The sequence below is a fragment of the Athene cunicularia genome (assembly GCF_003259725.1).
Source record: "Athene cunicularia isolate RWA chromosome 8 unlocalized genomic scaffold, athCun1 chr8_part1, whole genome shotgun sequence".
Taxonomy (NCBI): domain Eukaryota; kingdom Metazoa; phylum Chordata; class Aves; order Strigiformes; family Strigidae; genus Athene; species Athene cunicularia.
Genome location: NW_020799109.1, coordinates 3,217,620 through 3,243,253, shown reverse-complemented (window position 1 = coordinate 3,243,253; position 25,634 = coordinate 3,217,620). Strand labels below are relative to the sequence as shown.

The 25,634-nt window shown below is 50.2% G+C and overlaps 1 protein-coding gene across 8 annotated transcripts in view; it reads right to left on the bottom strand.

The window, feature by feature from the left end:
* Positions 1-2,002: 2,002 nt before the first annotated feature.
* KANK4 (KN motif and ankyrin repeat domains 4) overlaps positions 2,003-25,634 on the bottom strand; it is a 32,660-nt gene continuing 9,028 nt past the window's right edge. The window contains exons 1-10 of one of the 8 annotated variants that reach the window (XM_026853699.1): positions 17,507-17,766; positions 13,811-13,893; positions 10,497-12,446; positions 9,415-9,526; positions 7,786-8,016; positions 7,107-7,194; positions 6,471-6,690; positions 4,913-5,055; positions 3,526-3,726; positions 2,003-2,673 (exon numbers count right to left, since the gene is read on the bottom strand). In XM_026853699.1, the coding sequence (XP_026709500.1) occupies positions 2,572-2,673; positions 3,526-3,726; positions 4,913-5,055; positions 6,471-6,690; positions 7,107-7,194; positions 7,786-8,016; positions 9,415-9,526; positions 10,497-12,446; positions 13,811-13,826 (3,063 nt within the window). In that variant the 5' untranslated portion in view covers positions 13,827-13,893; positions 17,507-17,766 and the 3' untranslated portion in view covers positions 2,003-2,571. Of the gene's footprint in view, positions 2,674-3,525; positions 3,727-4,912; positions 5,056-6,470; positions 6,691-7,106; positions 7,195-7,785; positions 8,017-9,414; positions 9,527-10,496; positions 12,447-13,810; positions 13,894-17,506; positions 17,767-25,634 lie in introns of those variants that run through there. The other 7 variants (XM_026853701.1, XM_026853698.1, XM_026853702.1 and 4 more) reach the window with 7 other exon arrangements.

The following is a 25,634-nucleotide window of genomic DNA, read 5'->3' as shown; positions in this document are numbered from 1 at the left end:
AACTGAGATCCTGCAGATGATTTTCTGTTGGTTTTGTGCAGTCTGGTACTTTGGCAGAGTGATGCTGGGCACTGGGGGATGCACAAGGGCAGCGTCAAACCATCCACGGTCCCTCGGGGTCCACGTGAGCGAAGGATCTGCACCGGGGGTCACCCCATGGGAGCTGCTCCTCCCTGGGGAGATGGTTCAAGGGGAAAAGAGGAAATATATATAGGCAAAGGAATGAAAATAAACATTCTGGGGATGTAGTTAACCACCCTGGGCTGCAGGGATGGGAACAAGAGGGAAAGGGGGATGTGGAGGGAGGCAGGGGGAAGGAAAGCAGCAAAGCACGTGCTTCCTCGCTGCTGAGCTGCAGCACAGCCCCAAAATAATGCACCCTGTCCCCAAATCACACTGTGGTGAGCTCCATATCCCGAGGGATCCCGCAGGCAGGAGGAGGCAGGCGCTTCCCAAAGCCACCCTGTTCCTTAGCAGAAAATCTCCCACATTTATTATGTTGAAGCCAAGAAAGTTCACCTCCCTCTGGGAAGCAGCAAGAGTCAGAGTGAAATTCCTCTCTGCGAGAGCGGTTCCAGAGATGTCTGGGAAAAAAAAAAACCTCAGTGAAAATTGTCACAAAATGGTATTACGGCTCTTTTTGTTTGCAGCTGGGCCTGGCAGCGATACAATGGGTGTTCATGCTGGCTCTGGGTGATGAGCACTGAGCACTCGGGAACACAAATCAGGGCAATTCCTGCCAAAAATACCCACCCTGCCATGTGTGGTGAGCTGGGGCCTGGGACCTCCTGGAGGGGATCACTGATCTGAAAAAACACCTCAGAAATGATGGATTTCATGGATGTGCAGTTGCCACAGGCTGAGGGCTCTCCTCCCCTGCCTGGTGGCTGTTCGGGGTCAGGCTGTCTGTCAGAGCATCCCTGCTGCCTCGTGCCAGGAGAGCACCGCGGCCTTGGGGACATGGACAGGAGCAAACACAGGTAAAGGTTTAACTCGAGTTTATTTATACGTAGAGGTAACTGCATTCTGAGTTTAAAAAAAGGCAGATAAACATTTGAGATGATGAATGCTTCAGACTGAAAACATGAAGAAAGGGAAGAAAACGGGGCAGACGGCAAATTTCAGTGGAAAACAGAGGGCAGAGACTGTTCTCCCCTCCCTGCAAGGCAGTGTGCGTTACCAGCAACAGCTTTACAACAGGAGAGAAGGGAAAAGGCAGCTCAAGAGAGACTTCATCATGAGGTGGATTTACTTACAAGCAACCAAAGTAGTCCAGGATTAACTTCTGCTTAGTAACAAAGAAGAAAATTAATTAGCTAACTAGGGAGATTTGCTTTTAGTGATGGCGAGTAGATCTGTTTTTATGGTGGTGTGCTAAGCACCAGCTCAACTGGTGATGGCATCCAGGTCCACCAAAGCCTACAGAGAGCATCCACTGGGTCCTGATGCAGCACAGCCTCATGAAATAGCACTTCCCGGTACGTTGTGACTTAATGGCAGCGTAAAGATGTTGGAAAAGTGGGGACTCAGCCCTCCTTTCCTCTCTGTCAGCAGCAGAGGGATTTAAGAAAAAAAAAAAAAAACAACAAACAATCCTGTCCTGTGTCTGATTTGAGGTGATGCTGGACAGACCCCGCAGGTGCCCCGTGGCAGGGCCCACGGTGCCAGCCAACTCCAGCAGCTAAATCACAGCCTGGCTTTACACGGGAGTAGTCTGAGCAGTTGAAAGTTGAACACGGGGGAAAGTGGAGAGCAGATGCTTGCCCGAAAGGCATCTGTCAGTAAAGTCACCCCACGAAACTGTGGGACAACATGAATGCATCCTGGGATGGGAATCTGTTGTGATCTTCCCGGGATAACCTGATCTGCCCTGCTGTGCCTGAGCATCGCGTGTGCCGACGCACGGTGCATGTCAATGGGCTGCACTTCCCCGTTAGCTCAAACTTAATTAGAAAAAAATAAAGAGCCATATGGTAATTTGGAATACAGGCAAAACAATGTCTGTGTGTTTGGGTCTGGTATACTCAAATATTTTCCTAGAGCATTAATTTTTAATTCTTACATCAGACCCACATAAGCAAACATAAATAGGATTTTATATTTTACATAATCCATCCAGCTTGTGTTTGTTGTTACATATACTGAATAATCACTGCCTGCCACTACGTACAGAAGAGCTAATAATAAATATTAGGACACAAACTTACAAGTTAAATGAGATACAGTTAAGTAGTTGATTAAAAGGACAACCGTAATCTAAGGTTACAAAAGACTAAGTATTGCTTTTCTAATGTGCTTTTCTCCTTTGTTTCGGTGGCTCACCTGCCAAATCTATACCAGGATGAGCATGTAGGAGAGTCATTTGTGGCAATGTGCATAGATTAGGGGGTGTAAGCGGGGTTAATGAGGAGAATTAGACATGGGGAATGTGTGCAGATAACTGACAGGGTCCATCCCCTGTACGGATGGAAACCCGCCACACCGGCCCCGGCGCCGGGGCGAGCAGCGGGGCTGTAACGAGACGGAGCTGTTTGTTCCCATCTCCTCGTCCTGGGTTCGTCTCCCCCTCGGTCAGGCAGAGAGGGATGGGCTCTGCTGGCCGTGGGCTCGCAGGAGCGCGGCGATGTCCCCCCGGGCAGCACGCTGGGCCAGCGACAGGGCCGAGTTACCGCCCTGCGGGGAGGGAGGGGGCCAAGACGTTACCGCCCGAATCCCTGCACCCCCCGGCTCCAGCCTCCCCCTCTGAGCCCCACGCCCCTGAGGGAGGCTGAGTGCAACCTGCCCGCTGATGAGTTTTGCTCAGCTCTCCAGCAAGAAGAGAGCCAGCCCGGGCAGCTTCGAACCCAACTACTGACCCCCAAACCGCCTTCCCTGCAGGTCCTCCCTCCTCCAAAATGAGCCACCGTCCTGCAAACCTCCCCCATAGTATTTTGGGGCCTCACTTCAACCACACGTAACATATCCTGGCCGTGCCTTCTCCTGGTCCTGGTGCTGTCCCACACGTCTTAGACAAACTTGTAGTTTAATCAGAAAATAATGGCGTAACTAAACGCAGCCACGTGGCCTGTTGCCTCGAGCCCGTGCGGGGGAGATTCCCACTGCCCGGCCGTGCTGCTCCCAGCCCTGGCCCACGTGTCCTCCCAGAGAGGCATCCATTCTCAGGGGAGAGTTAATTGCTGCTAATTTCTTGGAGCCGAAGCTCTGTTGATTCCACATCTCCAGGATTTCATCTTTTTTTTTTAGGTTTACACCAGGTTAGGCTCTTCCCCACCATGCTCCTGACCAGACTACAGCTAGTAGTTGTAGCTATGGCTGGGATGCAGGATGTGATGCTAAGCATTCATTTAGTTGTGCTGTGTCTCCCAAAAGTGGTCCCCTGATAAGAAAGTGGACCGAAACCATACTTCTGCACTTAAAACCCACCACTCCGGGATTGCTGCCTGTAAAGCATGACCTCACATGAGCTCTCCCCGCCCGGCACACATGAGGTTGTGTACAGGACCAAGCGCGGCACCGCAGCCTTACCTTGTCCGTGAGCGCGACCTGGCAGCCGGGCTGGGCCAAGAGGAGCCGGACGATGTCGGTGTTGCCCTGCCTGCAGGCCACCATCAGGGCCGTCCTCCCCTCCTCGTCCTGCAGGTTGACGTCGGCCTGGCAGGAGAGGAGGGCTCGCACCATGTCGTCCCGCTCATGGCTGACCCCCAGCATCAGGGCGGTCTGGCCTCCCTGCAACCGCAGAGGGAAAGGCTGAACACCCCTTACCCACCACCTCCTACTGTCCTGCTCATTCAGACTGTTTATATATAATTATAATAATAATAATAATGATTAACGTCATTATTGCGCATATATATATATGTGATTGCATATTATTATTGCATGGCATATATATAAAAATAATTGATATTACTGCATATTGCCTATTATTATTAAATATCACTGGGGATATTTTGTAAGAAATCACTTTGCTCACTTGCACCACAGCCTTTGCAGCGGTGTAGCTAAAACCTCCCCGCTCTCAGCTGCTCCCAAATACAGGTTTGCCCTGACACTCCTGGGTCTAGATTAACTTAGTCTATTTTACTTAGGTCTAGCTGTTTGGAAGAAGAGTTGGATGAGGGCACTCTGAGTCCAAAATGTGTCACTGATGAGCAACTGCCTGTCAGCAAACCTGGCCCAGATCCCCTACCCCAGGGTCCATCCCACACTGCTCGTCCCTGGTGCCACTTTTCAAACTTTAATTTTTAGCTCAGTAAAATTGTTTTGCAAAATTTTCAGTCTTCCTTTTCCTCCTTGATCTTATCCAGCTCTTGTGTTCCTTCTTCATAAGGAGCTGGCGCCTGGCCACACTGCAATTTATCTGAGGTTGCTTTTGTAAATTTTGGGAAACAGCAACTCCAACCCAAGGTCTCCTGCTGCATCTCAGCCTGGTGCTGCACATGCAGTGAAAGGAACTCACAGAATCACAGAATCGTCTAGGATGGAAAAGACCTTGAAGATCATCCAGTCCAACCATTAACTTAACACTGACCGTTCCCAACTCCCCCAGATCCCTCAGCGCTGGCTCAGCCCGACTCTTCAACCCCTCCAGGGATGAGGACTCCCCACCTGCCCTGGGCAGCCCATTCCAACGCCCAACAGCCCCTTCTGCAAAGAAATCCTTCCTAATATCTAGTGCAAAACACAAATTATATCCCCAAACCCAGCTCTCTTTGGGGACACAATGGTGAGGAAGCTCATTCCCTTTTGCTCAGCCACAGCCTGAACTGTCATCACACCACAACAGTCATAAATAGGAGGCTACAAGCTCAGCAGGATTCATTTTGCAGATACTTTCGTCCAGAGCCGTGGCATGACCCCACACGGGGCCACGTTCGGTTTTCAAGGAACCAGCAGAACTGTGGGGACGCACCTGGGCAGCTCGCAGGTTGACATCCCCCTCCTTCAGCAGCTTCATCACCACCTCCATGTCCTCGCCTGTCTCGGCGGCCGCCAGTGGCGTGAGCATCACCGCCGTGTAGCCGGCGCGGTTCTGCAGGTCCAGGCGGCACACGCCTGCCGCGAGATGCACCATGCGGGGCAAGGATTGGATCGGCCGGAGGGAAAGGGAAGCAAAGAGGGAGTCAGAAAATGTCAGACATATTCCCAGAAACAGGAGTTTCCATCATTATACACAATCGAGATTTATCCGTGTTACGTATCTAGTCCTGTGAGTGCAGCATTAAACGGCCCTTGGTGCTACGCATTGCTACAGTTAATTATGATTGCTGAGGTCAACTCAATTAACTTTGAAGACCATAATCAAAAAAAAAAAAAAAAGGAGGGGGGATGACAGGGCGATTAATGCCTTGGGCACACACCCACTGTGGAGCTGTGGGCTGTTTTCTTTGACTCCTGCAGCAAGGGAACAGCAGAAAGATGCCCGTCACTGAACGGGCAGTGTAACTCCATCCCAGCCCCGTTTCACTCACTTTTCACCTCAAAGAGCCTATTTCCAACTGCACCCCGAGGAACAAGCTGTGTCTAAGGGGCGAGGGCTCGGGTCCAGCCTTGCCCTGGGGACCCAGCAGCCTTGGGCACTCAGCCACAGAAGGGGACAAACCACTGCGGCTCCCTGTGCAGCAACAATCGGGTTATAGATGTGTATGATAATCTGCCATTTCCCTAACATTTAACAGATTGTCTGGCCCACGAGAAAAGACCAAAGTCCCTTTATTCTTTTGGAGCACGCCTGCATTTTTCCCCTGTACAAGCTCAGCTGAGGTTTTTTGTTTTTTTTTTCTTTGCAACACTAGCTGAAAGTTCAGTAGTTTAACATGGGAGTTTTTCTGAGGCACTGGGGGGTTTGTTACACTCTCAGGCATCTGATCCTCCTGCTCCAAGCCATGATGTGGCATTTGCTGCTACAAGAAGCTTGGGGACCCACCACATTGCCCCTGGACTGAGGCCAGGACAGACACCCCTTGGCCACAGGGACTCTGAGCCATCCCCAAAGTCAGATTGCGGAGCCCTCAAGATGCATCAGGGCCCTGAGGGCACAAATGAGCCTTACTGTCCCTGAGGAGCCCTGCCCATACCCACGGGCCCAGGGCCAGGCTATGGGGGAGGATACTGGCCTTCAGATCAACCATGGGGTGGACCTTGGCACCATGCTTGTCCCTTGGACGGACCTTGCCCCCACATTTGTCTCCTGGATGGACCTTGGCCCCATGTTTGTCTACTGGATGGCTCCCTTGCACGTAGGTTGTAGTTGGTCGCCAGCCCCCACCCCTGTCCCATCTCCTTCTGCTCCTGACTGAACTCCCTGGGAGGACCCTGGACCTCATTCACTGTTTGCCACCTCTGGGACTGTTTATGGATGCCCATGGTCATCCCCCGTGGGAACATGCCTCATTGGCAAAAGTGACCTAAAGTAACTTCCACACCCACACCCAACAAAAGCCATGGCTGAGCAGAGCAGCTGTTCCTACCTGTGTCTAGCAGGAGCTTTGCAATCTGGAAGTTGGAGTGGGAAATGCTGTAGTGAAGAGCCGTGTTGCCGTTCCTGTCAGCCAGGTTCACCACCATCTCCAGGAGCTGGGGCTGGATGGCCCCCAGCGCCTTGAGATACGCTGCGACCACCTCCGGGCTGGAAGACTTGCGGCTCGACACCCGGAACCACTCCTGGCAGACGGTGCTCAGGACATGCTGCTGCAAACACCAAGGTCCCCCCGTTATTCCCGGGCCGTCATCCTGCAAACCAGCTGCTGCCCTGGCTCCTCACCCCATGCCACTTCGTCCTGTGCTCTGGCATCACCCAGTCGGTATTTAGCTTGTGGTTTTTGGGATTACTGCTGTAACTTAAGGGGGAAAGGAATTTCCTGTGGTAGCTTGAATGAGTAAGCTCAGAAAGCCTTCATCTTTTTTTTCTTTTTTTTTTTTTTTTCCTTTTCCTTTCTTTTTGGCTATTCTAAAACTGACTCAGGTCATCTCGTCCCCCTCTCCTCACAGTGCTGTTCATGGCATGGTAGGGCATGGCCTGCAACGTGCCGTCAGGATAATCTTATCCATTAAACATAACAGAGAACAGGAACCACGTCTGAAATGAGACTGAGAAATATCTGTACCAGATGCTTGTCGCTTGTGGTCCCGATTTCTGAGAGGTGCTTGCTGAGTAGCTGGCAGTCGGCAAGGAAATCTTCAGAGGGTTTGCATCTAAAGGGAAAATGCTTTTGTAAATCCATCATGGGACAGAACTTGCAGGAGGTATTGAGTAGGAAGGAGAACATGCAGTTTAGATCAGAATGCATTAAACACTTATTCAAGTGCTTAACTTTATGGACATAAGTTGTCCCATTGACTTGACACAGATTTTAGGTACAAAGTTAAGCACTTAGATAATTTTTTAAGTCCAGAGTCCCTTATGTGTAGGATCAGCTTCATCTGTTACAAGAATCCTTAAAGTAGGAAAAAAAAAATCTTATTTCTGAATCTGCAAAGAACTTTACTGAGAAACTTTACATGTGAGGGGAGAAATGAGCTAATTCTCACCTAATATGACTCACTGTCTTTTCCACAGTCAAGTGTAGGGCCTGAATCAATCCCCATTGGATTCTGTAGTAACTCAAAAAATATTTAGCTCTTTAAAGCCTTTTCCCATGTCTACAGAGGTCAGCAGTTGTCTCTCCACCAAGCAGATGAAGGCCCAACCCCAGCCCTGTAGGAGTGACTGAATGAAGCACCGTGCATCCTGTGGCTGCAGAAAAAAAAATGGACAGCAGGATCCCTGCCTGGTTTTCTGGTTACCTGTCAGCCTCGTGCTGCGTGCAAGCCGCTGCTTCTGCTGACGGCTCCTGCAGGTCATCGTCCTGACATGTCTCCCGCGAGGAGGTCCCCAGTGAAGCCCCCTCGCTTTCACTTCTAGCTTCCTCCTGCGTGGACTCCAAATCATGGGCTGGCGTTTCCGTCTCGCTCTCTGCGTCCCCGTCGGATGGGCTGTCTTCACAACTTGTGTCTTCGCTTGAAGTCGTTTCGTAGCTATTTGAGGACACCACATGTTATTCACTCCTTCCCCATCCGCAACCACAGGGCTTGACCAAGACTCATGGAAGACACCCACTGACTCCAATGGGCCTTGGATGAAGCCCAGAGTGATACACAAGTTAAAAGGTTAGAGCCACAGCCAAACTTGGGGTTAGTCTTTTTTTTTTTTTTTGGCTTCTTAAGCCAGCAGGAGAGTGACAGAAGCAGTTAATTAGCAGCAGGCAAGGTTACTTCAGGGACTACTCAGTTGGTTGGGAGGGATGTCCATCGCACAAGCCCCAGCGTGGCCAGGCAAGGGCTGTGTGCTGCCTCCCTGCTGGGAGCTGCCGGCACGCTGACAGGGAGCCGCAAGAAACACAGACCCTGTGGCAAGGTGGGACAGGCAGCACGTCGACAACCTTGAGGAACACTAGGCAAAAAATATGTCTGCAGCTCCAGCACGGACCTGAGTCTACCATTCCAGCAGCCCTGCTAGAGATACCTCTCTTCTGGTTGTCCAAAAGTATTAATAACAGTAATATCTTCCATGAGACAAAACATTTCACGCTGAGAGATCCCAAAAATTTTCACAAACTAGTGGAGATTCCTCTACTTGCTACAAATTGTACTCATTTCAATGACTGTTGGTAGAAGTAGCTCTACACAACAAGAGTAACACCTGATGAACCCAACAGCAGTAGCCATCGAGCTGGGAAGTCGGAGAAGTGAATATGTCAGCAGAAACCCGCACCCAAACTTGCACACATAGCTGTTTGCACAGCGAAGGGACTGTGAAACGTGCCCTGCCTTCTCATGCCAGCACACGTACTCCTTGGTAGAGAAGTGCCAGTGTTGCTCTTAGAGATGTATCTACGGCACACGTTGTTGTATCTAGTTAGTTCCAAGGCCAAAGAGTGTTAGATATTGGATACGCAGGGAACTGGGTGTTGGAGGACAACCTAAAATATGGGTCTCCTTCACCACGATGTAATTACTTATTCACTGAAATCGTCTTTTCTCAGTCCCTGAATCAACTTTAGTTGGGTGTCACTGAAGCGTGGAGGCAGGTTAGTGGCAGTGTGCCCACCCAGGCAATGCTGACCTCCTCCAAAACCCACCAAAGTTAGCGGGAATCTTCCCGTGGAGCCAACTGGGTTTTGGACGAAGCCCCACAAGATGGGTGTGCAGAGAGTGCCAGTTCCCAGGGTGTCCCTCGCTGCTCTGAAAACATCTTTTCTACAGGGTTACTTACAGGTTATCAGTGCTGGATTAAAGAAGGGAGAAAAGAGGCTCCATTTCAAATGGCCTTTTCATCAAGAGGTTTAGAGGGGGGAAAAAAAAGAATGACTTCTTCAGCCATACAGAGGACATCACATGTTAAAAGGCAGTTTTATCTTCTGAATGGATGCTTACCCACCATTTACCCCAACAAACTGAAGATTCTTTTTGGTCCCATTGCCTCCTGCATGGAAACCATAACCTTTCTTTTTCATGATAGATTTAAGACTTGTGGTTGGAGAGGTTTCTAGTAAAATACAAAATCATAGATTAATTAAGCAGATGTGCCATAATTATCAATTATTATTCCCAACCTCTAGCAACAAACTACAAATTGTAACTGTAAGCATCTTACTTCATCTTAGGTGATTCTTTTTCTTGCAAAACTACTGATGCACCTGGCCACAACCTGACCCTGCCCTTCCACATTTACAAAACGGGTCTCAAAGGTCTCCAAGTGACTGGGAATATAAAGGAAGTGACTGGGAATTATATATGTGTCCTATGAATATACATAGTGTTCACTTCTGTAATAATGTTCTCTTCTTATTTTTTCATTAGTAAAGTATTGGAAATCTCCTACATAGATCTTCTATAATACTACATGGATGAGTCTTTCCATCGGATTTTGAACAGTCTCACCATGTATTGCTTATAAGTAATAGGTCACTTATCTATTTGCAAGGCCCGCCCCCCCCACCGACAGTGAACAGGCAGCCTTCAGTTTTGGATTCTCATCTTCATATAAGCTAAAATTATTTTGGATGAACAGCTGTGAGTGGGGACAGGTCTTTTCCCAGCCTAGTTGCTCACTTAGCTTGAATTGGTTTTGGTTCTGGTGAACTCCATAGTGATTTACCCCAGATGAGCATGTGTCCCATATTCTTGCAAATTGAGATGTCCAATCCAATTAATAAATACGGATACTGGATGGAATAGCCACAACTTAGCCACACACGGCTACTTTTGGAAGCTGATGCTGTGTATAACTAAGCCACAGCTTTATCAGCTCCTACATGGTTTTGTTTCCTTTTTTTTAATTTAAGATCACATAGATTATGATGTGCAGAGACTTGCTTTTCTCATACGTATTTAGGAGGGACTATTTCTGATCTGACTTGTACTAATTATACCACTGTATCACCCCTGCTTAACACTTGAATAAATGGGAAGAGATTTGGCCCGGATACGCTGAAACCTATGCCAATATTATTTACCCAACTGTTGATAGTGTGTGTTCGAATTCTCCTTATCCACGGGCCCTTGTGTAGAGTAGGCAGACAGCAACGAGTTTAAGGAATTAACTAATTGGTTCTGAATGGAGCTGAGCTTAGAGGCCGGCTGCTTAATAGCGCTGGCTAACTCGGGATAGCCATGTTCCAAACACAGCCACTGCTCCTGGAGAAGCTCCTGGATTTTTTTTACATATTGGCCGATGGGGTCAACAGCAGGGAGATCCTCGTGGTCAGGGGGACCTTCCTCTTCCAGCCCATCTTGAGCTTTATCTTCACCAAAGCCTGCCTCGTTTTCACCCGCCTTTGAGCCAATTCTCATTCCTCGATAGCTTTCTGCAGTCACCGCGTGAGCAGCGAGACTCTGGGTGTCATAGTTATTCCTGTGATTTTGATTGTCATCGCTGAGGTGCTCGTCAATCTTCAGCTGGGTGAAGCATGGTGCGTGAAGTCCAGCCTCCATGTTTGCTTCACCAAAATGTCCCAGTCCCTCTCCACTGACACCGGTGTGAGCATCTGCCAGTCCCTGGTCTCTCCGAGCACTCAGCTCCATCGCCTGTGCGTTCACATCGTCTGCTCTCCAGACACTGCATCCTACGGATTTGGTGGGGATTGGGATATTTACGTTGATGCCTTTATCGTGGGCTTGCCTGGCCCCGGTGACCTGCGAGAGGTCGGTGTTCACCGCAGCATCGTAGCACTGCAAAGCCCCGCCGCTGCGCCTGGACGGCAACTTGGCCTCTTCGGTGTTTTCCTGACACAGCTTCTCTTCCAGCTGAGCTTTGGAGCTGGCCAGTAACTTAATGCTTTTCTCCTTCTCCTTGATCTCATGATCCTGCTGCTCCAGCACTGCCCTGATCTGCTCGAGCTCTTCCTTCTTCTTGCCCAGCTGCTCCTCCAGAGCAGCGATCTGCTGCTTCAGCGCAGCAACCCCGCCAGGCTCTCCAGCATCACGAGGCTGAGGACCACAGCTCTCCTTGCTCTCTCCAGCCTGGACACTTGCCTCCTCAGCTTTCTTCAGCACGTTCACAGCGATTTCACTCACACTTAACTCCCTTTCCCCAGGGTTCGTGTTCTCCTCTGCAAGCCGGAGGGCAGCTGGCGAGGCTGGTTCACCCCCGGCCAAGGCAGAGTGACCACTGGCATCAGCAGCATCACCCTCCTCGCCTCTGCTCTCCACCACCACCTGCAGCTGCAGCTGCTGGCTCTGCCGCGGCGGCTGCATCTGCACCAGCCCTGGGCCACCTCCGCTGGGATGTTCCTTCTGTCCCAAGGATACATCTTGCTCCAAGCTCATCCCCCGAGGGGGAAGATTTAACACGTTGTCAGAGCCGGGCGAACGTGGCACGGGGCGAAACGTGTTTTCGGAGCCACTCTGATCGTGGCCATGCTGGGGAGGTGGCCGGAGGGGCGAGGGCACCCTCCCGTCCCCGGGCGGGGGCTGGCCGGGCGGCAGGGCAGCGGGCATGCTGGAAGCTCGCAGCAGCTGCGGCCGCCCCCGGAGCTCACCCTCCTGCCGCCCCAGCTCCGCCTGCCGCCACGTCTCCGCCAGAAGTGCTTTTCTCCGGTAACTCGGCTCATCGGCCATGGGAAAGGGAGACTCGCTGGGCAGGAGGGGCCAGGGGGGCTCCTCTGCCCCCAGAGATGCCTTTCGCTGGGGGAAGGAGCAGGTCGCCGTCCAGCTCTTGCTGGGAGCAGCCGTGCACCCCCGGGAGCCGTTCTCGGGTAGGCTGAAGTTTCGGGGCAGGGTGCTGAATTTTGGTTGCTTGGCTTTCCGATGGATGTGAACCCTTCTGATGGTGTTTCCTTTCTCGATGTCATCTACGTACTTCAGGAAGTCCAAGTCCAAGTGAAAGCCGTACGGCGTCTCCACGGAGTAGGGGAGGCTGCGGGGCTGCTCCCTCTCCCTGTTGGGTTTGGGTGACTGGCCATCTGCTGAAACAACCCAAAAAAAGAGACAATTGAATTTCGAAGACAACAAAGCAATTAACGAAAAATACATTTAGAGCGAGGGCAAACGCTATTGCTTTTTTCATCTCAGTTTCAGGCAGACGGTGGGAGATGCAGATCCTCATCATTGAGGCTCATGGTGAAGCTGCACAGACACAGTAACACATGCAAAGGTCCAATCTGGTTTTCCAGAGGTGAATCAGGTAATTGTTGCACTGAGGAAGCTGAAAGTTTGCTGAAATCATGGCTCTAATTGGCAATTAAGCAAACAGCAGGTTTTGCAGGCAGAGCTACGCGTCTCCATAAGTATAAAAAGCTGCCCGATGTACAATAAATCCAGCTCAGAAACAGAAGGTGAAACCAGTCTGTGACAACTACATTTTTCAAAGCTTTTGGTTTGGTTTTAACTTTTCAGGGGCCTAAGTAGTGCTGTGCACGCCAAGCAAGAAAATCATTGCATCATTTCATCAGAAAACAGCAGGTCACAAATTATGGCTTGAAAATGATGAATACAGCAACGGGCAGAGGCCGGACCCAGACAGCACCAGCCGGGGCTGCTTCACACAGCCACATCCATGCAAAACACGTGCCTCCCAAGGTGACCGGCTGCAGGGCACCGAGAACAGCTTTTAATTGAGGAAAATTGCCACGAAATGCGTGACGGTGTGTTTGCCCACCCAGCCATCGCAGGCAAATGGCTCCAGCAGCACAGCCCGAGGCTCCCGGTTTAATACAACTTCATAGATTCAGATCCAGCCTGCAGAAATTCAGAGCCTCCCCCCTGCCCCCATTTTGGGCTTGAGGGTCTAAATAGTTAAACCCCTGCATCGTTGCTTGTTTTTCTTTATGCAGCGAGTCCCTGAAACCACAGTGGTTTGGGCTGCTTTGCGCCTCGGAGCAAACAAGCCGTGCTCTGTGAGGACAAGGAGGAGCAGCTTGACGAGGAGAAAGCAGGTTTCATGGCTGCTCCCTTTGCCTCCATCCCGGTGCAGCAGCCACCTTTCTGATGGGAAGCAGCACGTGAAAGCCAGAGAGACGACAGAGGGAAAACCTGACGTAGGGTAACACGGCTCAAGAGCAAAGCCCGGTCGGTGGGAGCAGGGGGATCTGTCCTGCCTATGGGCCGCAGAGGACGGGAGGACAAATACGGGCTGAACTCAGAGCTGTCACCATGTTTTTGTTGTGGTTTAGGAAGTCTGCATAATACATGAATGATGCGTTTTTCCTCTGCTGGCCCTACAGAAAACAGGTTATTTACAGTATATCTGGTAAGGAAATTATTTCAGGGGTTGGTTGGGGTTTTTTTTCCAAGAAACAAATGAGCAACGAACATCCCATAGCCTCCATACCATCTGTCTTCTCCATGGTGTGGTCTAAGCAGGCCGTCAGTTAAACATCCTCTGACAAGCTAGGGCAGATGAGCTGCTTCACCCTTGAAAAAAAGAAACAGATACTTTTAATTTAAAAAAAAGCTCAGTCATTTGAACTTAATCTCCCCTTAAAGCCTTACACCTCTTCACAGGCCACCCCCCCATATTCTGCAGCCCGACTGTGTCTGCTAAGCACTTTCAAGCTGCTTAAATCAATAGCTCCTTAACAACTCATGCTTCAGAGACACATCCCAGGTAGCTGGTTCTTATAAAACATCCCCTGCATTACAGATGGTTTTGACTGCAAATGAGGAAAGACAGACACTGAGGATAACTTCTGTTGGGCTTGAGATAGATGGCCCAAGGGACTCTTCACTGACTCCTGTAAATGGGATATATCAAACATAACGTAACATCTCTGAAAGCAGCAAGAGATGGAAACTATAGACAGAAATGACTGGTTTGTCACTTTTTTTTTTTTAATGAATAGTAACCAAAGATTAATAATTTATGTTAAATGTTATTCAAACAAGACCCATTATTTCAAAGTAAGTCCATGCTGTTATAAACAACCTTCACCAAATTGTGCTAAAATACAAACTGCTTTCATATCAGGGAAGATCTTCTGGTGGAGATCTACCACAGCCTATATCATGAACTTCACATCCAGCCTGGCCTGCACTGCCCTCCAGCTCTCTCCAATCATGTGGATGTGGGCGAGACCCTCCTGGAGCGCGAGAGATTAAGGCTGGGGACAGCCAAGAAAGGTCCTGGGTGAAGCTTCTCTCCTCCACGCCCTTTAGAAAAATGCAGGGAACAGGCAGCCAAGGTGAAGGAGGTTGAGGCAGTTGGAGGAGGCTTCCTGACTTGCATGAGAAGGGCAACAATTCTCATATTGAGAAGGTCTGTCTTTTTAATTCCTACTACAGGGGAAAAAAAAATGGGGGTTTCTTGGAGAGCACGTCACTTGTTTAGGATTGGTTCCTGGTCCCACAGCAGCTTGGAAGACCATCCCTGCTTCTCCAGCACATCCCTCAGCTATGCAAGATTTTCAGGGGTAGGACCAAGGAGCACAAAGCCTACACTGAGCCAGCCCCAGGCACCTGGGGACGTGACCAGGACTATTTATTCCACAATCCAGCTCACATTCATCTCACTGATCAAATTAACAGAGAACTGCTTTCCTGCGTATAGATTTTGCCTAAGTGAAGGGTTTAGCACTTGACCAAGCTTCCAGAGCTCACTACCAACAGACTCCAGCCAACCTTTACCCCTCTCTTCACCTGGCACCATACTTATACAGCACCACCAGTCCTGTTCACCTTTCTATTTTTTCTCCTGCAGCATCCACCAGCAGAACCATCTCTGGAGACCTCTGGCTCATTCACCATCTCAAGAGAAGCTCCATCTTGGTCTTCTCCACTCTGCAGTTTCTAAATTCTCTTTTTCTCAGGCAATTATTTTTGCATTGTACAATTCATCTTTTTTCTTGTAGCACTGGCAAGGTAACTGGATATGCAGCACAGATAAGGATATACAGAGTATAGCAGTTTTGCTGTTATTCTCTTCTAGAAGCACTGACATGATGTGTTTTAGCTACAACAAAGACTGTCAGGAAAACAAAGCCAATTCCAGCTGTATCATTATTGTAGGACAGATACCTTAAAAGACCAAAACCTTTTAAAGAAACAATTAGTTCTGTCATTCAGGTAGACAAGTTTATTGTCAGTTTATAGCCCTGATGGAAAGTTTGGAGGGTCTCGACCCAAGAACATCAAAACTCTCAAAAGTGCCTCCAGGGTTGGTACCACCTTGATGCTCGTGCGGCCGGACGGCTGATGCCCGCACGCCATGTGAGCTGCTGAAACACCTTGACCAGCGGCCTCCTGACGTGCTCTCCAATTAACTGCACTCTATAAAGGGAAATTTCTTCTGTCTCCTCCTGCCAATAAACAGCATGTGCCAAAGCGAACACTAACCTCTTTCTCAAAAATTTTTTTTTTTAATTTTCTGGATTACAGTCAATTACGGAGCACTTACAGATCCCAGCTACAGTCCAACCAGCTACACTTCATTCTTCTAGGTCATATATTTATAAGAGGGGGAAAAGCCAGTGAATACGATGCTTTTTAATATCTAGATAATTACATCTAATTGGTTCATTTATGAGCTGGCTGGGTCCCAACTCTGCAGCCCAAGTTGATACTAAGACTTTTCTCTTTTGTCCAATCTACTTCAAGATCGCCTCGTAAAAGGATGCTGAATGTACCCTACCAGCTTGCTGATGTTCTCCTGTCCCCCCCGCAAGCATCTCAGGTGCCAGGTGGATGGCTTTGAGCCAAGAACTGTGGCTCCTTGGACCCTACAGTTGCTTTCCAATGCCCGTCCCTAATAAAAATAAGATTAAACCCTAAGTAATCAGCCAGACTCAGCATACCCATACGACCAGTGTCTGGCCCACAATTTGGGGCAAGGCAGTGCTTTTAGGTGGGTCTCCATCCTGCTACCACCTGTTACACTGACCCTCTGTTGGGTTCTATATTTGATGAGTTTTCCTCTGTTGAATAACATTGAAGAACACTTATTTTCCTCTCCAGGCAGGCGACATCACCACGTGCACAGCATCACTGATTTTTACCTTTATGACACAGAAAGGCTTTGGGAAGATTAATCCAGATTTGAACTACGTTGCTTTTCTCAAGGCAGAAATAAATATACACAGAAATGGAAATCAAGAAGCCAAATATGTGAGAAGGCAACAGCACAGAGTGAAGTGGTTTTATTCCTTGGGGCAGCCCATTTGCAGGGACAATGTACTGTCTTTTTAACTAGCCCTGCCTCAAACACTGGCTCTTTACTGTCACATTTAACCCCTCTTTTACTCTGTCCCACTTGCCAGGCAACATAAGTGCCCGCCTGCTCCCCCATCCACCACAGCCAATAGAAAGGAAAGCACCATTACACCCCAGAAGATTTAAAGAACAAATTAACGACAAAGACAAATATATATGAATTTCATTCTCCCAAAGAATTTTGCTAGCAATTTTAAATTGGAAACATTTAACCTTGTGCCTATAAATAAGAAGATAATTCATCCCTGCTGAGCAGCATGTTAGCACAGTCTCATTAGCTGTAACACAACATTTTTTTGAGCTCTGCCTGTCGTGTTCTCCTGCACTGCAGCAATGGCTTTAGCACTTCATTGTGAAAAGAGAAACTATCATCATAAAAGCATCTTGTTGTGTTACCTTCTCAAGATCCCACCTACAAGCCCATCGGGGAACAGAAGCACTTGCCCCCCTTGAAAGCATCTTTTCCCGTGCCAAGAGTCAGCAGCGAAGGGTTCGGAGCAGCAAACATGTCTTTTACAGTTGTTAAAAAGTTGGTCAGCTGAGCAGTGACCTTGCTCAGAAAGCAAATACAAGGTTTTTTTTTTTTACAAAAAAAAAAAGCAACACATTCATTTTCTAACAAAGCAGCCCATCGCTCTCGTATGACCTTTCCGAGGACAGTTCAAGCCCGCTGTATGTAATGAGTTACTTTTCACAGCATAGTTATCTCTTCCATAAAACACAAAACGCTAAGCGCTGCTTAGGCTGTCACCGGGCTGCCTCCCCTATCAGGACCGATTATTGAAAAGACAGTCAATTATTAACGACACGGTTCTCATTATACCTGATGCTGCAGGCTGCAGCCGGAGCTCGCCCTCCGCATGCTGCACCCTCCCAGGCTGAAGGCATTAGTTATTCTGCTGAGCACCTCTCCCGAGGAAACGCAAGCGGCCGCCGCGATTAAAAGGCGGCATCTGTAGTAGGAGCCGCAGAAGGTCTCGACGTCCGGAATTAATCCTGCCGAAGCCCCGTTCCCACGCGCGGAGCAGAAGCAGCCCCTCGGCCCTTTACCCTTCTCCCCGCAGCTGTGGTCCCTCACGTCACGCCCATCCACCCGCTGTCCCCAGGAGATGCTGGCCAGGCCGGGGGACGGCGGGAAGGCAGCTGTGCGTAACGGCGGCACGGGCGGGGGATGCCGGACCCTCCGTGCCGAGCTCTGGCCGCTGCGAGGAGGGATGTGCAGCCCCCAGGCTCCTGTGGGTGCCAGTGGGACTCTCCAGAGAAAATGCTCCAGCCTTTCGCAGTGGCGTTATCAATGCAAACTTCAAACTGCAGGCAGGGGACAGCTCGCAGAGCAGACACGGGGTGATTTTTGGGCAGAGTATTCGTGGCATCAGGCGTGGTGATGGGCAGAGCACCCATCCCAAGCCCCTCCACTGGCATTCCTGTCAGGCATCCCGGATGGCTGCACCCCCAGGCTGACACCAGGAGAAATAAAACCTTCAGTCTCTGCACTGAACTTTTAACAACTTCAGGCTTGCAAAGGCAGACGGGTTCAGACGCTGCCTGGCTCCCTGCAGCCGGGCTGTGAACCTCTTCCAGGGCTGGGAAAAAAAAAAAAAAATCCTGAAAAGCAGAGGCATCCCACTGGGAGCCAGGGGCTCTGTTGGGGGCTTTCACCAAGGACTCGCATCACGGAGCAGCGCCAGCACCTTCCCCATCACTTAACCAGCAGCGCAACCAAAATGCTCGTGTTAGCAAGAAAAACCACATTTCATGACTCTCTGTCTGAAGAACAGAGCTGCTGGCACTCCTGCAGGCTCACTGCGCTCGGGCAACGACCGTATGTAACTTTAACAGATTAAGTTCGAAGAAAAGCAAAAAGTTTTGCCTTTGCAAGAAGCGATAATAGCCTGGACACGGAGAGAAACAGCAGCAGTTTGTCCTCGCTAGCGCTACCCAAGGCACGGATGGGTTAACTTCTTAGCCGAGGCATGAAAAATAACCCCCTGATTTCAGCAGCCGGTTAAATGCCGCCTTTCCCACGCGGCTCCAGCATCCCACACCACGCAGGGCTGTGACTCCATGTTGACAGCTTTCTGCTTTCACAAGCAATTACTGAGCTCAGGGTTCAAAACGAATTTAAGAGCACGTTGGCTTATTCAATATTTACTCCAAATATTTTCTGTCACATTCTTCTGGTTTAGTTACGCTTGTGCGTCTTTCCTGAGCACGTTCGTAGGGGTTTGTTGCTTGTGTTCTCTATACAAAGCAGCACGACAGAAAAATATACATACTTCTATATGGCACTGATTTTAAAGTAAGCCTGAAAGAATTGTTTAGTTTTCCCACTGGGAAGACCCAGCAGGAAGCCTTTATTTGGAGCATTTCCATATTGCAATTACACACATCAGACCTACAGTTTTTCCCAGATTTAATCCCAACGGGCCTGAAGAAGGTTTTCTTCAGGTCTGTGTCCCCTTAAATAAGATTTTAACCAGAAGCTATGAATGAAGCCAAAACATGCTAATTAATTAATTATGGGTTGGTGCCTGCTGGATTTATGACTGGCTTTTGATAGCTTCGCCCAGCAGAACGGGTGCAGGGTGGGACACGGGGAAGTGTTTCACCTGGGCACCACCCCAGATCGTCCCACAAGCGTGAGGATCGAGGTCATGGCCTAAAATTGCTGCTGCTTTACGTTATAGACCAGCTGTCAGGGGGGATTTTGCGCTGCAGGCTGCTCCCCTGCATGACAGGAGACAGCCAGCCACGAAATGGCTTGAAATGGTCCCTGCCCATCCCTGCCATGGCCACCGCTGCCTTCTTGGGTGCTCGCAGGGCTGAGGGACAAAGCTGCTGCTCTCCTTCCCTTCCCTAAGCAAAATAACTGCAGGAGGGCAGGTTTGGGCTTCAGCTGCTGCTCCTCTCCACTGCACAGACCTGCACGGACAGAGCTTGCCCTCGGTACCCAAAGGGTTACACCCAAACCTGCTCCATCTAGGCGGTCTGCTGGATTGCACAACCACCAGCCCAGCTATTATTGCAAGTGGACATACCAGGAATAAATATAGCCTCTCGGGGAATATTTGTTGTACAGATTTTTCAATTCTGTTTTCACTGTAAAGGAAGAAAAATAACCCATTTCCAGTCTGCTGGGGACATCCACACGGGTGGGATCTCCATGGTACGGTGGTGGGCTGTGATCAGCTGCTGCCTGGCACAGGCACGGGAAGGAGTTTCCTTCCAGAAGGAAAAAAAAAAAAGTTTGAAAAGAAGATTGAAGTTTGTGGGATTAAATAAATAAATAAGTAAATAAAAGCACTTTAAAATCCTGGTTTTCATGGCAAGAAGTTGTCATGAGGTTCTCCAAAGTGAGAGCAAACAGGGTTTCTGCTGCAAGAGATTTGCATCCTGGGAGCCCATCGGTCGCCTTCCTGGGTGCATTTGGCATCGTGCAACCATTGCTGCCAGCGGCCCCACGCCCCACTGCATCCCTCAGACCTGGTGTGGGCTGTGGGCACATGCTGGGCTGGTCCGTGCTGCCTGTCGGGGAGCAGAAAACAGCTGAGCAGACCCCAAAGTGGGGAGACCAGATGATGTTTGAGGTCCAGGGAGCCCGGCGGCTATAAACCCATCAGCATCCAGAAAGGCGAGATGGCAAGCTGGATCCATCCCAGCCCAGCGTGCACCCTGCTCTGGGGTCACCCGACCACACGCGCGGAAGCGGAGCAGGACCAGATTTGGGGATGCAAAACCAGTCGTCGTGTGGGGAGAGTGAAGATGGTGGAGGCGGCAGGTAAAAGGTATGACAGGAAAAGGGATATAAATCTTTAACTGCTCTGAAAACAAAACACCGCGTAGTTCAGACACCTGCTTAAAATTCACCCTCGGTCCCACGGCCAGGGGATGGCTTCGGCATGTGGCTTATGACCATGAGTACCCTGAGTGCTGGCCCCAGCACTGTATCACACCCAAAGCTGAAGCTCCCTTGGCTGCTGCCAGTCTGGGGCTTCTCGAGAGGAGAGCTGGGAGCTGGAAGCCGTTTGTGGGTGCTTGAGAGGGACGAGCTCCCTCTGCAACCCATCAGCTTGTGGCTGCAAGGATAGAAAGGGTCAGCCTGGCCTCTCACCCTCTGCCATCACCCTCTCTGCAAAATCGCACCCACAAAGCAATGGAAGGGGATGGATGGGGCTGGAGCCGGGGGTTGCTCGCATGGAAAACATCCTGGAGGCGTGCGGAGCCTCACTGGTGTTTGAGAGAGCGGCAGGCTCATGAAAAATCTGAGTAATTAACCCAACACCACTTAAAAAAGAAGACAACCGCTTTCAGCGTGTGTGCACCCCTTGGCAGCCGGTGGTACTTAAACAGCCATTTCGGGCATCTTTTCAAATGGCAGTAATAAAGTTGTACTGATTTTATTAAAGCTGCTTATTGCTGTTTAATAAATGCCGTGAGCTTCCTGCCAGCATTTCCATTAGAGACAGGTCAGGACGAGACCTGGACATATCAGATATCCAAACTCTTACCCTCTTTTATAGCTCACCAGGAGAGGAAAACGATCACATTCATCCCCTCTTCTGATAACCTCTTTTCCAACTGACCTTCAACTCATTCCAGCCATAGTCTTATAAAAGCTTTGGTCGATTCTCATTATTTTATCCTGTGCCTTGAAAACGGCGGCGTTTTCCCTAAAGTCTCCTTTCCCTGAGCCAGGCGATCAGAAAAACCACTCGAAGCCATGAATCTAAGGCACTCCACAGTCAGAAGGCAGAAAAAAATCTGCAATGTCTCGTTTCTAATGTTTACTCTTTTTGCCTCAAACCCACAGGTTTTGGGGGGGGGGGGGGGGGGTGGTAGAGAACCAATGAAGCCCTCATTTGGCTTCTGGTCTCTTCCAAGCTGCTGTTTTCCATCTCCTTGATCCTGGGACAGGTCAAGCTTTGCACCCATGTTACTGAATAATTTCCATGTGGTCCAAGAAGCTGGTGGCAACTTTATGACCGCAGGGTTGTCCTTGGCTTGGCCAGAGCTTGGTGCATCCTTGGGGCTCCTGCACTCACCCCACTTGAGATCCCGACCTTTGGCCCAAGCTGGGCTGGAAATGTCTCCGTTTCCTAAGGAAAACCAGGATCCTTTAAATGTTTTCAGAAGGGGGTTGTGGAGGATGAACCATCAAACCAAGGTGGTCCTGCTTGTTGGGAAAGGTTCATCCAGCTTGATCTTGCTTGGCTTCTTGCTGAGACATGAGATGGATGGGGCAGTGCTGGGAAGAAATGTGTTGTGCCATGTCCAATCCCCTTGGTGTTTAATGAGAGATGAAATACTGGAGTTTGTGGAAGCAGAAAAACTCACCCTGACTCACAAACAGGGCTTCCTAAACCCACCAGCCAGAGAAATCACCAAAAAGTGCATTTGTGCAGTTGTGAAGGCTGACTGGTGATCCGGTGTCTGTCCTGTCTGACCCCGGTAAGGGTCCCACCATCAACATGGGTCCTCTTCTGGTGGAAGTGGGACTCTGAGGTGCCTTTAGGAAAGCCCTATTCTCTACATGCCTATTTTTCTCCTCTTCCCTGGGCAACTGCTGCAGTTCCCCCAGAAAGACGGGGCCATTTTATATTGAATTCTGGCGTGAGCCAACAAGACTCAGATTTATCACACTCATGACAGGTTTAAAAGCCTCTTCAAACAGGAACACTTCTTTTTCAGGCCACCTGAAACCACTCTCCACATTTATCGGGACCGCAGAGGGGATGGACCTGCTGCCTTCCTCCTCTGCTGGTGATTTCCACGTGGATATCAAGACCTGGGAGCCCTGCAGCCACGTTTCCCACCCACTCACCCAGGTTATGGGGAAGGTTTAGGAAACGGGGACTTCCCTCCAGTTTTTTGACCAAGTTCAGGCTGCAGGTTGCTGGTGTATTTTCACCTTTCTCACTTGCACTGAGATTCACTTTCAGCCCTGATGCACAGAGGAACTGGCTGCAATGATGAATTTAAGGTAATCACATTTGGAAGATGGGAGTCTCTGCATGTGGGTGGGTTTTTCATGGTATTTCATGTTTCTGACCCCACTAAATTCTCCATTTTGGCAGTATATTATTGTAATAATAATGACAATAACTTCTTTTTCACGTGCTGTTTAAACCCTGGGATGGGCAGGAGTTGAGGCTTCCTGAGGCACAACGCCAAAAACATGAATTCCATCGAGGTCTAAAATAAATAGGGCTGAAGAAGAAGCTCTCTGCAGCCAGTTCCTCCCCACCACTCTCCTGAGCACTGTCAGCGTGCAAATGTGCACGGTCAAGGATTTCCGCCCTGAACTACCAGCTTCTTCGCACCCCTGAGCCAGAGTCAGGGCTTTATTGACCAAAATCTGCATCTCGCTGCTCTTGAGCAAGTCAGAGTCACATAACCTCTGTCATGTGGGGCACCAAATGGAAAATACAGTAACTTTCTGTATTTATAAGGGCATACAAGTGATAGGACAAGGGGTAATGGCTTTAAGCTGCAAGAGGGCAGATTTAGATGAGCTCTAAGGCAGAAATTCTCCCCTGTGAGGGGGGTGAGGCCCTGGCACAGGCTGCCCAGAGAAGCTGTGGCTGCCCCCTCCCTAGCAGGGCTCAAGGCCAGGTTGGACGGGGCTTTGGGCACCCTGGGCTGGGGGAAGGTGGCCCTGCCCGGGGCAGGGGGGTTGGACTAAAGGATCTTTAAGGTCCCTTCCAACCCAAACCATTCTATGATTCTTTTTTACTTTAACAAATGGGGCCATGATCATCCCTGGTGCTGCTCCCAAAGCTTCCTTGAAAAGACCCAAGATTTGATGAGTTAACACTCGCTGATAAAAATGCTACTTTCAAAATATGTGGTGGCTGTAAAACCACAAGGGGAGGGACCCAAACTGGCAACAAGCTTGTGAATGAGCTTGTATTCATCTAAGGCCAGCCATCTCACAGAATCTCAAAACTGCTCCAGATGTGAAGGATGTTTTGAGACTAAACCTCTCCCTCCTGAAATGTGCCCGTGCCGAGGGACACACTGACGGGAAGCAATGTCTCACTCCTGCTCGGCAGCACATAAATGTGGGGAGAGTTATTTTGGTTAGCTGAGGTCGAAGGGAGGCTTTGACACCAAATTGGATGGCTCCTGCAAGAACGAGACAGCCTGAGCACTGCATGAGGGGGATGATTTCTGGACTAAAAGGAGGAGACAAAACCTCCTCCGTAACCAGACCTTCCAGAAAGGAGCCAAACATCACCCTGGTTTTCCTATTCACAAGTAGTTTGAAAACTGCACTGGAAGACTGACTGAGCCCACAGCAGCAACAGGCTTCCCCCTCATCTTATCTTCCAGTTTCAGGACTATTTTAATGAATCCATTAACTGATCCCTCCTCAACCACAGATTCCCCAGCCAGGTTGCTGTTCACCAGGCTGGCTGCCATTTCAGCAGATACATTTATTTTTGAAATATTACAGTCAAAGCAACAAATAATCAATCATAAACCTGAGGTTATAGGCTCCCTCCTCTCATTTACTGTTTCAGGAATCATTTAAGAGATCAGCTTTTTCCATTTAGTCCATCCTAAATCAAACACAAAACACCGGTAAGACTACAAAATGGGTACGAAGGCAAATGCTGCTATTTTTTACAGTGCTCCCCTTCTCTCTGCCCTTCGCTGCTGTTACTATCCTTACCCTGCACGTGCAATGTTTTTGGGTGCTCACCACCTTCATTTGGGCGACGCAGCTAAAATATTTCATTTCTGGTCTAGCCTCTGAACAAAGGAAACCCTTCCCGGCGGTGTCACATCCCACAGTTGTGAGGAAAATGAGATAACCCTGCACAGTACAGCCCTGCTTCCATCTCTGGCTGGAGAACATCGGACCCAGATCATCCAGAGTGGAATTCCTCTGTCCTGAACTTACTTGGATTTGCAGTTGAAATTATTCAACCCACTTTCTGCCATCACCATCTTCTCAGGGACCACCCAGCCTCTTCTCCACAGATCTCACACAATGGTCTACACCAGTGCAGCAGCTCCCTGTTCACACTCTGATTTCTCCCGCAGCAGAGTCAGAGCCTGGCACATCTTTGCTTTAGGCCTGCGAGAAATCACAAGTTGAACTCCAGGAGCTGACGAAAGTGCTTGCACGGGGCACGCCTGGTCCCGGCAGAGTTGGGCTGCTCAGAACTGCCCTGGCAGCGGCCGCGGCCGAGGAAAGGCGATGCTGCCTGCGAGGGAGAGGCACTGCCCGTCCCTCCGCTCGCTGCCAAACACGCTGCTGGAGCGGCCCCTCTCTTGGCCCCTCTAAAGATGCAGAAATCTGGAGCTCAGCCTGGCCGGACCAGACCTGCGGCCGAGCCCTGAGAGACACGGGGCTGCGGGAACCGGAGCACAAACCTCGCTAGAGACAGCAATGAGTTACGGCGCCAAGAGTTTCTGTGTCAGGGTGGCTGGGGAGCCGGCGAGGAAGCGGGGAGAGGCTGGAGGCAGGCGCCGGCGACCACGCTGAGCCGTGGAGGCTGGGCTGGGCTTTGCCTGAGCCGCACTTGCACAGCTGGGGAGGGGTTTGAGACTCAAGGCAACTGGGATCCCGGTGACTTCCGCTGCGGTGCCTGGGGCCGGGGCCCTGCCCAGCGCTCACACCGTCCATCTGGGGGGACCCCCGCGGCTCGGAGCCTTCCTGCCCCTCCGCGCTGCCCAGCCACGCTCTGTGCCCCCGTCCCGCACCCAGGGGTGCCCTGGCAGCACTTCTGCCCCGGCGGATTCAGGGCTGTTGCTGCTCCCAGGCAGCCACTCGAGGGGCCAGGCGCCCTGAGCGCCCCCGGAGCACCCTTCAGCCAGGGGACCGAGGGGACACATCCCAGGTGTCCCCCCGGCACCCCGGAGCACACACTGGAGCATCCCTCAGCACCCGGGAGCATCCTCCAGCGCACCCCTGGGCCCCCCTTTGAGGCACCCCCCAGAGC